Below are 17,187 nucleotides of genomic sequence, written 5' to 3'. Positions count from 1 at the left end.
GCCGGGTGTATGATAGGGCCCTGAGAGTCACAACCATGGTGCATTCTTTCACAGGAAAAAAACTACTGTTTTACAATTATTGGTTTGGTTTTATTTTATAATAAATGTATTAATTAAATAAAGTGTTGTTAATTCTGTTAAATTTGGTTTTTGTTTTATCATTAAAAAACACTACAAAATGTAGCAATAAGAGAACTATTTAAGTACCGAACCAATAAGTGTATCGATAAAAGTAGTAATACCGTTAACACCTTAACGATACCCATCCCTAATTATACGGCTATAAGAAGAGAGAATGAGTAGAGGTATCAATCCTACCGGTAAAAGTGAGTTATATTTCGAATATAAAAGTGAAAGCATGCTGTCTATCTAAACTATTAAAAATATATAATATCATTCACTTGTTGGACTTCTGATAGGAAGCAAAGTAACAGAAAACAACATAAATAGAAGTATAAATATAGCTTACAGCATGTAGTAATGATTTAATAATTGTGTGAGGAAGCTGTGGATCAGTTCTCCCTGTCATCAGTATCTGCTCTGCGCTAAACTTAACCCTGGCATTGAGTTTTCCAGCGCGATCCCATGAGACGCTTCGGGAGAATCAAAGAAACATGTTCTTGAAGTGACCAAGCAGGGAAAAAAAAACAGCCATCTTTGCCTCTCACACAAATACCTGGAAAGTACATCTGCAAAAGAGACTCTCTGCGTTTCCTGTCTGTACTCTGAAATGGCTTAAACAGGTGGGGAGGAGCTGTATCATTTAAAACAGTTATGAAATATTGTGTTATTTATTTGAGTTATATAACGGTAAGGGCGGCACGGTGGCTCAGTGGTTAGCACTGTCACTTCACAGCAAGAAGGACGCAGGTTCAAGTCCTGACCAGTTGGCGTTTCCGTGTGGAGTTTGCATGTTCTTCCTATGCTGGTGCGGGTTTCCTCTTGGTGCTCCGGTTTCCCCGACAAGTCCAAACACATGTGCTTTAGGGGAATTGGGTAAGTGTATGTGTGTGAATGAGTGCGTATGGGTTTTTCCCAGTACTGGGTTGCAGCTGGAAGGGCATCCGCTGCGTAAAACATATGCTGTATAGGTTGGCGGTTCATTCCGCTGTGGCAAGCCCTGATTAATAAAGGGACTAAGCCGAAAAGAAAATGAATGAGATAACCATGTGACATTAACTGTGTGTGAACATTGTATACAGAAACAGTTTGGGGATATTTTCACGTGACCAAGAGCCTGCTTTTTAAACATTCATATAGCATCACGCAGAAACCCGTTTATGTCCACTAAGAAGAATGGAGATGCCGCTTGCTGTCATGTCCGCTTGGTACTTTAAAAGGCAAATGCTCAGCAAAAAAAGGAGAGTCGACATGAACAAGTGTAAGGACAGAGTAAGGAAGGCTTTGAGGGATGCTGGGATACTATTCGAATCAAAGAGGAGAACAAAAACCAGGGAAAAATCCAGCGAAAGAGGTGAGTGGAGGAACCGTATATGTGATCTCTCTCTCTGAACGCACTGAGGAGCACTAAAAAGCACAAAAACAGATAACCTATCAAAATAAACCACATATTATATATAATAAAGCTGTATCAATGCATATTTCCTGCCAGTCCTGTGTAAACTACGGCAAGCAGAGTTTATTTGTTCATATATTTATTTATATCGTGATATGGCAGAGCGCGAGAACAGTTTGAAGTAGTATATACACAGGTGCGCTGCAACAGCTATTCTAAATAATCGACAATATTTAGCTATGATGTATGTCTGCATTATATTTATTTATTTATTTATTCATTTATCCATTGTCAAAAAAGCTCAAAAAGCTCAACAGAGGCTGTACTTTCTTCGTCAGCTGAGGAAGTTTAACCTCCCAAAGGAGCTGCTGAAACAGTTCTACACCTCCATCATTGAATCAGTCATCTGCACATCAATAACTGTCTGGTTTAGCTCAGCTACTAAATACGATCTCCAAAGACTACGTCGAATAGTTCGGACTGCTGAGCGAATCACTGATACAACCCTTCCTACTCCCCAAGAACTGTACTTATCCAGAGCGAGCAGAAGGGCTGCCAAAATCACTCTGGACCCCTCACACCCAGCACACTGCCTCTTTGAACTTTTACCTTCTGGTCGACGCTACAGAGCACTGCGCACCAGAACAGCCCAACACAGAAACAGTTTCTTCCCTCAGGCAATCCATCTCATGAACACTGGATGATAATAATTGCGGAACCAACATCACTACTTGCCATACACTTTTATACACATATACACTTATTTAACAACACACTTTACATGCCAATTTGCACATAACAGCTGCACATATAACGTTGTATATAGTAATAAACATGTACATACACTTGTCAATCTGTATATTTGCATTCACTACTTACTTCTGTTTTTATTATCTGTTTTTTGTCCTGTCTCTGTAATCCTGTTGCACTGTAGAAGTTCTGTCACCAAAACAAATTCCTCGTATGTGTGAACATACCTGGCAATAAAGCTCTTTCTGATTCTGATTCTGATTCTGATTATTGTTTATTATTAGTAATTGATTGGGTCCTACTTTATATTTAGTGTCCTTAACTACTATGTACTTACTGTGTTCATAATGTATTTGAAAACACTTGTGGTGCTCTTGAGATATATAGGGGTAGGGTGATGGACAGGTTTGGTGGTATGGGTAGGTTTAAGGGTGGGTTAAGGTGTATGGAGATGGTCAACAGTGTATTAACAGATGTAATTACAGAATTTGAATACAGATGTAATTACATACAGGTATTTAATCAAACATAAGTACACAGTAAATACATGTATTTACACAATAAGTACATTGTAACGAATTATTAATTTCGGTGTAAGTGCATAGTAGTTAAGGACACTAATGGTGTTTTCACACCTAGACTTTTGTTTCGGAACCTGTCTCGTTTGGTTTGCCCAGTTAGCATGGTTCGTTTGGCCTATGTGAAACCAGCAACCATGCTCGGATCCGCGCCAAATCAATCGGTCCGAGATCGCCTAAATGAGGTGGTCTCGGCTCGATTGAAATGAACTCTAGAGCGGATCGATTGTAGTGAGAAAGCAATACGATCCGAGCCCGGCTATACCACAGTGTATTATGGATATGTAATAGGCATATATGGCTAAGAGAATTATAGGGAGGGATGTCATTCCTACCGGTAAATGTGCCTTTCATGTTAAATACGAAAGTGAAAGCATGCTGAACTATTAACAAGAGCTTTTAATCCGTTAGGAACATTGACCGAACTGCAGTCTAGCCAAGGGCTATGCATGAGAGAGTCTTCCCTCAGATTTATATCTGGTGATGACGTCTGTGGGCATCACCATTCAAAATTAAAGCACCGTTTACTGCTTATAATGTCTTATTGCTCATCGCCATAAATTAAAATAAGGACGCATGACAGCTGGCCATGAAACTCTGACCAATGTGAGGAGAGTTTACTCGCACGTGACTTGTTTTAGCTCTTTCGGTCCGTTTAGAAACGTTGCAGTGTGAAAGCGAACCGCACCAAGAACAAAGAGCAACAATGTAACAATTTTAATCCCCGTTTCGGAACAACTGAATCGATTCACAGGTGTGAAAGCACCCTAAATATAAAGTGGGACCATTGATTGTTATTGCCAATTTTTAATTAACTTTGTAAACACACACACAAACTGAAAATTAGACTTATTTCATGATAATAAAGCTGAATGTATGATTTAAAAGATGTAGGTAGTCCAAAATAGATACAGTGGGAGACTTTAAGTTGATATATTTAAGACACAATATCTCTAAACACACACACGCAAACTATTGAGAGAACTACACTGTAAAAATATACGTAAATTAGCAGGTTTCCATATTTTGTGTCATGTTTTTATTAGTATTTTTCCCCATTTGTTCATGCTTTAAATTGCATTATGGGAGCTTGATCTTCCTTCCAGCAACTTTTAACCTTAAAAAGTTTGAAAAGGTGACTTTTATGAACATTTTTAATAGTTTAAAGTGATATATCGTCTGGGTTGGTGTTGTTTATTATGCTACATAAACCTTGTAATGAACTACCAGTACATTTTCTGCTCTTATTATTTCCCTATGTATTATTTCTTATACATAATATCATTTCAAGCTACTAAAATATCGATAAAAGTCACTTTGTTAAACTGCAGAGTTGAATTTTCAACATCAAAAGTCGACAGAGCCGAGATGAGAAAACACTTGTGAATTACTAAATATGGAAACTGTTAATTAACAGATTTGTACAGTGTAGATATCATTTGTTATTACTAAAAAACCTAATAAAAACACATTTTAGCAAGCACAATCATAAAGTTACTTATTTTATGCTTTTAAAACAAACGTGACAGTGAATATAGAAGAACTAATATCAAGAAACGGCCACTTGCAGGAGTTTGAATGTGATTCCACATTTTGTTTGTTACACGTGTTCAAGTGGTTAAGCAAAATCAGAGCTGGCGGCTCTAATGTTTCTATCAAAGCTCATTATCCACTTAATTTTCCCTGCGGGATCACTGAATCTCTTTCTTTCTAACTCTCCATCTATTTCTGTTCAACTAAATGACAGCATTACAGCACTTGAGAACAGTCTCCTTTAGTTAAGATGTTTTCTATTAAATGAAACGGTCCAAAAAAACACTGCCAGCGCCTTAAAGCTGCAGACAAATAAATAAAATTCAATAAAATTCCTGCCCCAGTACTCAACACAAAAAAAATGCTAAAAAGAATTAATTAAAATCATACTCTTTACTAGAGTGCAAAAGCAAATTAAACTGTTCTATCAACACTGTAAAAAAATTACTGTAAATTTCACAGTAACTTACTGGTGATTTTGGTTGCCAGTAAGATTATAAATTTACAAGCGCACAGTAAATTAATAATTACAGTTTACTGTGAAATTTAAAGTAACTTCCTTGCAATTTTGGTTGCCAGTAAGACTGTAAATTAACAAGCACACTGTAAATTTGCAGTAACTTACTGGCGATTTTGGTTACCAGTAAGACTGTAAATTTACTAGCGCATTGTAAATGTACTGTACAATTCACAGTAATTTACTGGCGATTTTGGTTGCCAGTAAGACTGTAGATCAACAAATGCACTGTAAATTTATTGTAAAATTCACAGTAACTTACTGGTGATTTTGGTTGCCAGTGAGACTGTAAATTTACAAGCGCACAGTAAATTAATAATTACAGTTTACTGTGAAATTTAAAGTAACTTCATAGCAATTTTGGCTGCCAATAAGACTGTAAATTAACAAGCACACTGTAAATTTACAGCAACTTACTGGCGAGTTTGGTTACCAGTAAGACTGTAAATTAATGAGTGCGCTAAATTTACTGTAAAATTCACAGTAACTTACTGGTGATTTTGGTTGCCAGTAAGACTATAAACTTACAAGCACACTGTAAATTAATAATTACAGTTTACTGTGAAATTTAAAGTAACTTCCTTGCAATTTCGGTTGCCAGTAAGACTGTAAATGAACAAGCACACTGTAAATTTACAGCAACTTACTGGCGATTTTGGTTACCAGTAAGACTGTAAATTAACAAGCACACTGTAAAATTACAATACAATTTACAGTAACTTACTGGCGATTTTGGTTACCAGTAAGACTGTAAATAAACAAGCACACTGTAAAATTACAATACAATTTACAATAACTTACTGGCGATTTTGGTTACTAGTAAGACTGTAAATTAACAAGCAAACTGTAAAATTACAATACAATTTACAGTAACTTACTGGCGATTTTGGTTACCAGTAAGACTGTAAATTAACAATTGCACTGTAAATTTACAATACAATTTACCGTAACTTACTGGCAATTTTGGTAACCAGTAAGACTGTAAATTAACAAGCAAACTGTAAAATTACAATACAATTTACAGTAACTTACTGGCGATTTTGGTTACCAGTAAGACTGTAAATTTCACCCTTCACCCTCAGATGAAGGCATGGAAGGGGGTAATGGTTTTTATATTTATGTAGACTATAATAATCTTTTACATTTAAAATGTTACATTTTTCATATTCAAATATGTCCGTGTGCAACTGCGCATCCCTGTGTGTATAATAAGCAATGTGTACATGCTTTTTGGGTCCGCCTATCACTATTTGTACACCACTTTAGACCAGTTTTTAGTTCTAGTTCAGTCGCCTTAAAATAGCAACATGTCAACAACGTGCCTTAACACCCTTAAAAATGAATTGTGCTTGCATGGCAGACCTTGTAAGTGCAGAAATTTAACACTTCATTAGACGATCTGCAGAATGTGCCGGAATCCACACAAGCCCCTCGGGTGACGAAAGCATGGGAAGGGGTAGTGGTTTTTATATTCGTGTAGACAGAAATAATCTTTTACATTTAAATATTTAAATTTTTCATATTTAAAGATGTTCGTGTGCTGCTGCGCATCCATGTGTGTTTAATAAGCAATGTGTACATGCGTTTTGGGCCCGCCTATCACTATTTTTACACCACTTTGGACTAGCTTTTAGTTCTGGTTCAGCTGCCCTAAAATAGCGACATGTCAACAATGTGCCTCAACGGGTTATGACCCAGTGCTGGGTTGTGAAAGAGTTTTTACGTTGGCCCGCAAAAATGCAGAATTATTCTATATGAGATCAGAATATGTGATTATTAAAAAAAAATACAATAAAAATCATGAGGAACACATTAAATAATGCTTGTTGTATTGTCTGCAATGAAATATAAGTCAAAGTAAATTTAGAAATCACTTCTTTCTATTTTTATTAGCATTTTCCATAAAGTCCCACCTTTTTTTTTTTTTGATTTGGGGTTGTAAATAAATGCATCACTGGTAAACACACAGCCCTTTTAAAAATCATTATAAACTAAGTTAGTTTAGAGCATGTTGCAGTATAAGCAAAGAACAGAAATGTGAGCAGTAAACTGTGATGCCTCAGACGTGTAATCTCTATCTTCCTGTAGAAAAAAGGTTTGGATCATCCTCAAAAGGCTGCGCTGATGGGATTGAGGAATGTTATTCCCATTTCATGTGTTTGTCAAAGTTTTTCCTGACTGGTTATGACAGTGTGTATCCATCATTCCCCCAGAGTGAGCGAAACCTGAGTCCAGGCACACGCAAACACACAGCTCTATATGAGAACCATCTGTTTCCTCTGCTTGTGTTCCCGTTTTCCCCTCCCGCTCTTCTCTTTTGGCATCTGGATGACTTAAAAAAAAAAAAACTAATTAAAGTTTGTTCATAGGATTCCAGGAAGAATAGGGAATTTACTGGATAATACTGTATTTGTTTTGCTTTGTGATGGATACCTGAAAGGAGAATATCCCTCAGCGTTGTGTGTTCACTTTTTCATTTAATATTAATTTAGTATGCAGGTTATTATGCATATAAAAGGTGCTTTATATGTTATTTATTATTTTTTCCCATTGATTTAAAAAGAGCTAGAAAGTTATTCTTATTATTTATTTAAATAAAAATAATAATATTCTCTTTGTTTAAATTTATTCTCAAAATGTTCAACTGGTTAACTTTAAACATTTTGACATGCTAAACATCCTATAATAGCTATAATAGACATGCTACAATAGTTTTTATATTTGATATTAAAAAAGATTGATGGATGGATGGATAGACTGACACTGTAAAAACTACTGTAAAATTTACTGTAAATTTGCAAGCACACCGTGAATAAATAATCACAACTGTGCTGTATAGTTTTACAGTCTTTACATTTTAATTTACAGACTTAATGGCAACCAAAATCGCCAGTAAGTTACTGTGAATTCCACAGTAAACTGCAGTTATTAATTTACAGTGTGCTTGTGAATTTACAGTCAAATTAGAACTGAAAGTCAATATTGATAGGCAGGCCAAAACGCATCTACACGTTGCTTATTAAACACACAGGGATGCACAGCAGCACACGAATATCTTTGAAAAGTGGACATTTCTGTTCTAATATGTTTTAAATGTGATTATTCCTGTAATGCAACACTGATTTTTTATCATAACCCTGCTAAAAAATCCAGTTTAAACCAGCCTAGGCTGTTGGCTGGTTTTAGCTGGTCGACCAACCTGGTTTTAGAGGGGTTTTGGCCATTTCCAGGCTAGTTTCCAGCCATTTCCAGCCTGTTCTTAGCTGGTCAGGCTGGGTGATGACCAGCTAAAACCAGCTTGACCAGCCAAGCCAGGCTGGGAGCCCAGCCAAAACCAGCTATGTCCAGCTTAAACCAGACTGGTCAGGCTGGTTTTAGCTGGATTTAACTGGTCATTTTCTAGCCTGACCAGCTAAGACCAGGCTGGAAATGGCTGAAAACCAGCCTGGAAATGGCCAAAACCCCTCTAAAACCAGGCTGGTCAACCAGCTAAAACCAGCCAACCAGTCTAGGCTGGTTCAAGCTGGATTTTTCAGCAGGGAAGTGGCACACGGTCCCTCTAATATGATGGATTTAGGGAAAGTATATAATTATCCTTAGTTGTGCTGCTTAACAATTCTTGTGGAAATATTGGGATATTGTTTTCAGGATCCTTGATGATGCATTACATTAGAAAAAGAAAACATTATAAACTTGTTTACAATCATTTTTGATCAATTTCATTAATTCATTTTTGAAAAAAACTTTCAAAAACGTTTTATTTTTAGCCCCAAAGTATGCGCTTTTAGATTAGCATAGCATAACCATACAGCTATGTGTGCTAAAACTTAATTTAGGTTAGTTTTCATGTTGTACTTCAGTCTAGCAATTCATAAAGAGAATGTAAACTTGTTAGAACATGCAAACTGCAGAAACAACTAAATGTTTTTTGAAACAATGACTAGGAACAATGCGTCTCAGATAGTGACTAGCGCAAAACTAGCTTTTCTGTCTGAAAACAGAGGCGCAGTGATAACAGAGTACACTTCACTAAATGACAGGATAACTCAGTGTGTGGTTTCACAAACGTCATCACCCGAAATGTGAAGTGTGTGTGTGCGTGTGTGTGTAGATCAGAAAATGAAAAAAGAGGTCAGTCAAAGAGAGTCTCTTTTAAGTGTTTAAGCCAACAACATCACGATTCAGTAAAATTCTTAAGCTCAGTATTCAACACCGCTTTAAAGCTCATTTGCTGATGTTATGAATGAAGTGCAGTGCTTAAATATGAGTGCTGCACAACCTGCACTTCTCTTCTTCACCAATGTCTCGAAATCCTGAAACAACACACAGGCCTTTGACATGAGGCCATTTAAGGCTATTTTAAATCTGTGGGAAAGCTGAATAAAGCCTAATCTCCAAAACCATGTTCAACTTTATTGGTGTTATTCAGTGTGTCAAACTTTAAAGATTCTGCTAAATCAGTGTAGCGCTAGATGCCTCTGTCAAGATCAGTGACTTATAGTTGATTATTATTAATTTACTTATTATGATTCCTTCATTCATTTTCCTTAAGCTTAGTCCCTTTATTAATCCGGGGTCGCCACAGCAGAATAACCCGCCAACTTATCCAGAATATGCTTTACGCAGTGGATGCCCTTCCAGCTGCAACCCCGTTCTGGGAAACATCCATACAGGCTCATTCACACACACAACGGACAATTTAGTTCACACAATTCCCCTATAGCACATAAGTTTGGACTTGTGGGGGAAACCAGAGCACCCGGAGGAAACCCACGCCAACACGGGGAGAACATGCAAACTCCACACAGAAATGCCAACTGAACTTGAACCAGCGACCTTCTTGCTGTGAGGCGACAGTGCTAACCACTGAGCCACTGTGTTGCCCTTATTATGATTTTTATAATATACTTTAATATTTAATATACTTTAATAAATATACATATATATATTTTTATCTATGTATTTTAATACTTTTTTTAGTTTTTATTATTTTTAATATCTATATTTTTCTTATATATATATATATATATATATATATATATATAAATACACATACATATATAAATACATACATACATACATACATACATACATACACACACACACACATACATTCAAGACACTTCTATACAGCTTAAAGTGACATTTAAAGGCTTAACTAGGTTAATTAGGTTAACTAGGCAGGTTAGGGTAATTAGGCAAGTTAATGTATGATGATGGTTTGTTCTGTAGACAATCTGAAAAAAAATTAGCTTAAGGGGGCTAATAATTCTGACCTCAAAATGGTTCATAAAAAAATGTAAAACAGCTTTTATTCTAGCCGAAATAAAACAAATAAAACTTTCTCCAGAAGAAAAAATATTATCAGATATACCGTGAAAATTTCCTTGCTCTGTTAAACATCATTTGGGAAATATTTAAAAAAGAAAAACAAATTCAAAGGGGGGCTAATAATTCTGACCTTAACTGTGTGTGTGTGTGTGTGTGTGTATATATATATATATCAATTTATCAAGAGTAATGCCATTTAATGGCTTATCCAAATTTTTGATTTATCCAAATAAATATTACTTATTTTATTAAACAAATATGTTGATCCAGTAGGTTTTGTGCCATTTACGTCAAATATACTGCAAGAAAATTGGATAAATCAAATGAATTAATCTGAATTATGAATTAATGAATGAATAATTTATGATTATGCAAGTATAATAATTAATCTTAACTGGCACTAAAATGTAACTAATGTTACTGTTTATAATTAAATACTTAATTAAATTGCTGTAGTTAATCACAGAAGTTTCCATGCAAAAAATTTAGTTATTTAAACTGTCATTTAAAATTGACTTAATATTTCATAATATACAGTGCTCAGCATAAATGAGTACACCGCATTTTGAAAATGAATATTTGTATTTATTTCTCAGTGAATACAGGTCATATATTTTGGAAAATTTGAACAAAACAGATTTATTAAACGGTTATATTTATTAAAATAATATTTTAGTCACTGAACATCTTTAGAAATAGAAAGATAATACATTTAAATTCATGCAAAATATTAGAAAAAAATTACAAACTACAAAATTTCACCAAAATTTTATACATTTTTTGTTTTTCTTGAAATTTTACTCCTTTAATTTATTTATTTAATATATTTCCCTAATATATAAATTTGGGTGTACTCGTTTCGGACTGTTATCGTTAATTATTTGTTAGATTAGCTCCAGATTTGGCTTCAGTACTGTCTAATCTAATGTATGTGCACAAATACAATACTGTAACGCTTCCTATAGAAAATATGAGAGATTTGTGAGAGCTGTACTCATATATGTTGATCATTTGACCAAACAAACGCAACCTTGGTGAACATGAGAAGATGGGAACGAATTTTTGCCCGTCCCAAACTTTCAAATGGAAGCTACCACGAAAACAAAGTCATACAAAGTCACCCACAGCGGACCATCCGGAAGCTAATTCCACTAATCTGACATTGAGAGATGAGCTTATCAAACTGAACTGAAGTCAGAAGATGTCTTTCCACACCAAACCACACAGGCTCGGGTTGCTCAGCGAACAAGTGACAGGAGCGAAAAGCGAAAGAGCGGCATTGTGCAAGCTCAGCAGAAAGAGTGTAAGCGGAGAAAGACGCTCAGATTCAGACGGTGAAGTTCATCACAGATCTGCTGATGCCAAAACACTCACGGGTCACCCTGAGACACGGACAAGAACGAAAATCTAGCTGGGAATACGTGCCTCAGCATATATAAGAATACGTTGCTCCGTGTACATTTCATTGCACGTTTCTGATAACAAATCCACTAGAGGGCGCTGTCTACATTCATTGTGAACCAGTTGAAGTCAGAATTATTAGCCTGCCTGTATATTTCTTTCCCTAATTTCTATTTAACGAAGAGATTTTTTCAACACATTTCTAAACATAATAGATTTAATAACTCATTTCTAATAAGTGATTTCTTTCATCTTTGCCATGACGACAGCACATAATATATTACTAGAATTTTTTAAGATACTATTATTCTATGGGATCAAACTTAGAACTAGACTTTTGCGTGTTATAATTTTACATGCGATGTCAATTTTTCGATCCGTGACATCGATACATTTGGCGGGAAATGTTTTTTTTAATTTGCCGCCAAATGTATTGTAGTCACGGATCGAAAAATACTGCGCGTAAATCCACAAATGTACTTTGCGTGTAAAATTATAAGGCGCAAAAGCGAAAACTAATCGCAGAATAAGAAACAATAAGGTTGCGTACTGAAAGATAAGGAGCGTGAATCAAAAATGAAAACGCATTTAGACAAAATCAGCTCATATTTGAATGTTTTGTGTGCTTGCGATTTTTCCTCTGAGCTCTTGTTCCCAGCATAGACTGTAAAATATATGGACGTAGTAACCGTGACGTCACCCATAGGCTTCTGAACACTGCAAAAGAAGCTACAAGTAGGCGTGGCCAACCGTCGCCATTTTGTTCGCGCGTCATCGCACCCACAGCGGGATACCAAACAAGGGCAAAGAGGCGGAGAGTGAGTGGAGCTACAGACGCCTGCTGGCACTTTGCTTAGACCTGGCAGACAGACTTTACTTTGGGAGAAACGCTTGATACTTTATTACCTGCAACTCGTTTGTGTTCTGACCACATGTGCTCGGCTGTACACTATATCAATAAAGTGTTTAGACTTTTAAAAACACTGTTGTAATACATTGAGCCACTAACCATTGTTCTTATGATGTTTTTCTACAGGAGGAAAACACGAATTACTTCCAAACACTTCAAATATAGTCTGTGTTAGTAAATGCAAGACTATTAATGAAATCCAGCACAACACTGTATGATAACGCTTCAGATGACTGTTCTAGAGCCTACAGATAGTCAATCTGTCACATTCTGGAGTGCTTTACAGCCCTAAAGAACATTATTAATGATAAATGATCTTAAATAAAACACACAAATTTATAGAGATGGTGTACGAGTATAAACCTTCACTCATCTGGGAAACGGAGGCCACGTAAATGGTTTGTGAGCACAATTAAGTGCACACAGCATCCCATATCATCTGATAATTGTAAGAAATAAGTCCAAAAGGCAGCTGACTGTGTAAAGCCACATAAAACAACACAAAAATACGATGAATATGCCGAGATCAGTGGCTAATCTGCCGGATTCAGCTGAGGTGAAGTGACGGCGACCAGCGAGACCTAGCTGTCACTCAAGTGGCCACGCCCTTAATTATGCAAACTTAATATAACCTAATATAAAGGAAATGGATGAGTTATAAGAAAATTCACCCCCCTCACAGTTGTCATGGAGGGTAATAATAGCTATATGACCCAAAATCGTTCTTTGTACCAGGCTGTAAACACCTTTTTTCTGCTGTAAAGTTGGCCATTCTAACAGAGGGCTCAATTGCAATTTGCTCTATTATGGAGCCAGGACTAGTGGAATTTTGATGAATTGCAGTTTCAGTTACTTCCGTATTGGCTTCCCGAGGGAGAGCGGGAGGTTGCCACTTGGTTCCCACATTCTGCGCTTGCGTTTCCAAAAGAAGCAATTCGAATTTCATTTAAATCACAGGCAGGCTTAAGCATTGTCATTGGGCCACCAGTCGAGATTGACAGTTGCTGCTCTAGCCAATCAGATAAAGGGGGAGTTGACGTCACTTCAAAGCCACTTGTATTTTTCAGCCTGCAACCGTGATACTTTAGGCGGGAATATGATCCCATAGTATTCAGCTTAAAGTGATATTTAAAGCTGAATACTAGTGTCTTGAAAAAGATCTAGTCAAACATTATTTACTGTCATCATGGCAAAGAGAAAAGAAATCAGCTATTAGAAATGAGATATTGAAACTATTATGTTTAGACAAGTGTTGAAAAGTCTGTTAAACAGAAATTGGGGGAAAAATATACAAGGGGGCTAATAATCCTGTCAACTGTATACGTGTTGTGAATGTGTTACATTTAATATGATTATGGATGTAAGATTAGTGGATACTGATGAAATATAAGTCAAACGATAAATGAATTCAATCCTCCTCAGATCAGGATCTTACCTGGAGAAGGTGTTTCTTGCGTAGTGCATGATGCTGTCGAAGTCATAAACCTCTCCTAGTGAGTCCACCTCTCCGGGCTCCATCTTCAGGAAGTTGTACTCCTGTCCTATGAGAAGAAACCAAAAGTAAGACAGAGACAGAAGGTTATGGCAATATTTCATTATTCTTCGATGGATTGACCATTATTACGGTGCATTTGTTAGATTTTTTTCCAACACATTTCTAAACATAACAGTTTAATATCTGATTTCTAATAACTGATTTCTTTTGTCTTTGCCATGATGACAGTAGGCATGGGCCGGTATAATTCAGAATTATTAGCCCCCTGTTGAATTTTTTTTTCTTTTTTAAATATTTCCCAAATGATAATTAACAGAGCAAGAAAATTTCTACAGTATGTCTGTTAATATTTTTTCTTCTGGAGAAAGTTTTATTTGTTTAATTTTGGCTAGAATGAAAGCAGTTTTAAATTTTTTTATGAACCATTTTAAGGTCAAAATTATTAGCCCCTTTAAGCAAACTTTTTTTGATAGTCTACAGAACAAATCATCGTTATACAATAACTTGCCTAATTACCCTAACCTGCCTGTCTCTCCGTCAAACAGAAATTGGGGAAAAATAAACAGGGGGGCTAATAATTCTGACTTCAACTGTACTTCTGCGTCAAGCGCCCGTGTATGGTCTGGCGCAGCCTTCGCACGGTCATAGACCCCTCGCCATGGCTGACGTGCACCTCTCAAAAAAATGTAACTACACATCTCAACGATGCATAGCGTGAGCTCTCTGATTGGTCAGCTTGGTAGCGGTGACGAGTGTGGGCAGTGCTGAGAGCCGTGAGCCTGATGAAGCGAGTGTTTACAAGTATCGAGTCTCGTGAAGAGGCTCCAGACATTTTGTGTTTACTTTACGATTAAAGTTGTTGCACGTCCGCCGGTTCCCGCCTCTAAATGAGCGAGTTTCAGCTACTTGTACATTAAGGTAGCGTTCAGAAAAAACAAAACATCCGTGAAGAAATTCGACACAGAGGAACATATAAACCTACTGCCTGATAGTGTTGCGCAACTGTTTTCGCAGAGCAACACAAACAGCGCGCAGAAGTATAAATACACAACTACGCACAAGGCAGGCGACGTGGCTCACGGAAATCACTCGACGCAGATGTATAAACCAGCCTTTAGCTGGTACCCATTACAGACACTGCTAAATATAATATTTTATAGGCTATATCATTAGTGAACTTCTAAATCCACAGACGTTTTCTTCCATGTAAATGCGCAAATCTGCTTTCATTAGGATTAGTTGGAGCCTATGAGGACATAATGAGATCCATATCCACAGATAAGCCAGTGTTTCATCTTTCATGTTCATCAGTGCTGCCTAAAAGGTGTGAAGAATACTGGGCTTTACATCAGACGGGGGCACAGCTGCTCCACAGTCAAAATATGCCACGCTTGAGCTATTTCAGGTGTATAGGGGTCTCTGGGGGCAGCACGGCGACTCAGTGGTTAGCACTATCGCCTCACAGCAAGAAGGTCGCTGGTTCGAGTCACGGCTGCAGTTGGCATTTCTGTGTGGAGTTTGCATGTTTTCATCAAGTTGGCATGGGTTTCTTGGGTGCTCCGGTTTCCCCCACAGTCCAAACGCATGCATTATAGGTGAATTTGATCAAGTAAATTGGCCATAGTGTATGAGGGTGTGTGTGAATGTGAGAGTGTATGGGGGTTTCCCAATACTGGGTAGCGGCTGAAAGAGCATCCGCTGTGTAAAACATATGCTGGAATAGTTGGCAGCTCATTCCGCTGTGGCGACCCCTGATAAATAAGGGACTAAGCCGAAGGAAATTGATGAATGAATGAGTGAATGAGTGAATGAGTGAATGAGTGAATGAGTGAATGAATGAATGAAGGGGCCTCTTTTTATTACTTAATTCGCACTTAAAGGGATAGTTCACCCACAAATTTGAATTCTGTCATCATTTACTCGCGCTTCACCTTCACCAAAAATTAATTCTGTGTGTCCTGTGTTGATTTAGGTGTGCAACCATTGGTCGAAGGGGCTGTCAATCACCGTCGTCACTCAATCGGCACGCCAATCAGAAGCTGGTCCGCACAGTATAAAACCTGTGTGCTTGTGCTGTTCTTTAGGAGTTCGCTGTTCCTCACTTGTGTCGGCCGGCCTGTTCACTTGTGTTTATTTGCTTGGTTTGATTGCGATCGCTGTGTTCTAGTTTTCTCTTCATTAAGAGATTGATTAATTAAATAAGCTTGCGCAGCTCAGTTTATTATCTAGTGAGAAGTTGAACGATCCTTATGAGAATTGGATTATATGAGATCTTGTTTTGCTAATGGCTAAGAGTGGGTACTTTACGAGATGTTAGCAGCTTAGTATATTTATTTGTTAGTTAGTTAAAGGAGGCATTGCCACATGTGTAAGTATGAAGTTATGACGTTTAGTTAAGCTACTTGCTGAAGATTACGGATTTATTTCTGCAGTTAGTTTAGTGGGTTGAGCTTTAGTTAGATCGTTTTGCTATATTTATTTCTTTGTTTTGGCAACACTCCTGTTTTCTTTGTTTAATTCGATTATTTAATTACATTTGCATAACATTTTTCATATATTCATTGCTTGACATTCTCTGTTAAATAAATACTTACTTTTTGTTTCCCTTAACAAGCGGTTGTGTCTTCTCCTTATTCATCCAGCATCAGTAGATAAGTAGTTAAGCCTTTAAATGTCACTTTAAGCTGTATAGAAGTGTCTTGAAGAATATCTAGTCTAATATTATTTACTGTCATCATGGCAAAGATAAAATAAATCAGTTATTAGAGATGAGTTATTAAATCTATTATGATTAGAAATGTGTTGAAGAAATCTTCTCTCCGTTAAACAGAAATTGGGGGGAGAAATAAACAGCAGGGCTAATAATTCTGACTTCAACTGTACATTAAAGTTAATATTAAAGCAAGCTCCTGAATCAGCTAAATGGGTCATCATGTCCAGCCAACAAATATTTAGCCCTCTTGATAAGAACGGAGGACACAAAGGTCTTTGACCCAAGTGTTTTTCAAAAGCTCCAACTAAATAGTTTTTCGTTCTCGTTACTGGACTTTGACCATTTTTTTAGTTTGCTTTTAGTTTGATGGACTTAATATGTAATCTAAGGACCTTTCACTGATATTGTACCTGTAGCTTCCGACATGGAAAAACTACTATAAT

At 36.8% G+C, this 17,187-nt stretch overlaps 1 protein-coding gene across 1 annotated transcript in view; it reads right to left on the bottom strand.

Annotated features, from left to right (window-relative positions):
* Positions 1-17,187, bottom strand: part of bmp1a (bone morphogenetic protein 1a) — a 138,912-nt gene that overhangs the window by 57,616 nt on the left and 64,109 nt on the right. The window contains exon 6 of the mRNA XM_056463026.1: positions 13,972-14,077. Within this exon, the coding sequence (XP_056319001.1) occupies positions 13,972-14,077 (106 nt within the window). The remainder of the gene's footprint in view (positions 1-13,971; positions 14,078-17,187) is intronic.

Source organism: Danio aesculapii, chromosome 8 (genome assembly GCF_903798145.1).
Source record: "Danio aesculapii chromosome 8, fDanAes4.1, whole genome shotgun sequence".
Lineage (NCBI taxonomy): Eukaryota > Metazoa > Chordata > Actinopteri > Cypriniformes > Danionidae > Danio > Danio aesculapii.
This window is presented reverse-complemented; position numbering and strand designations above follow the sequence as displayed.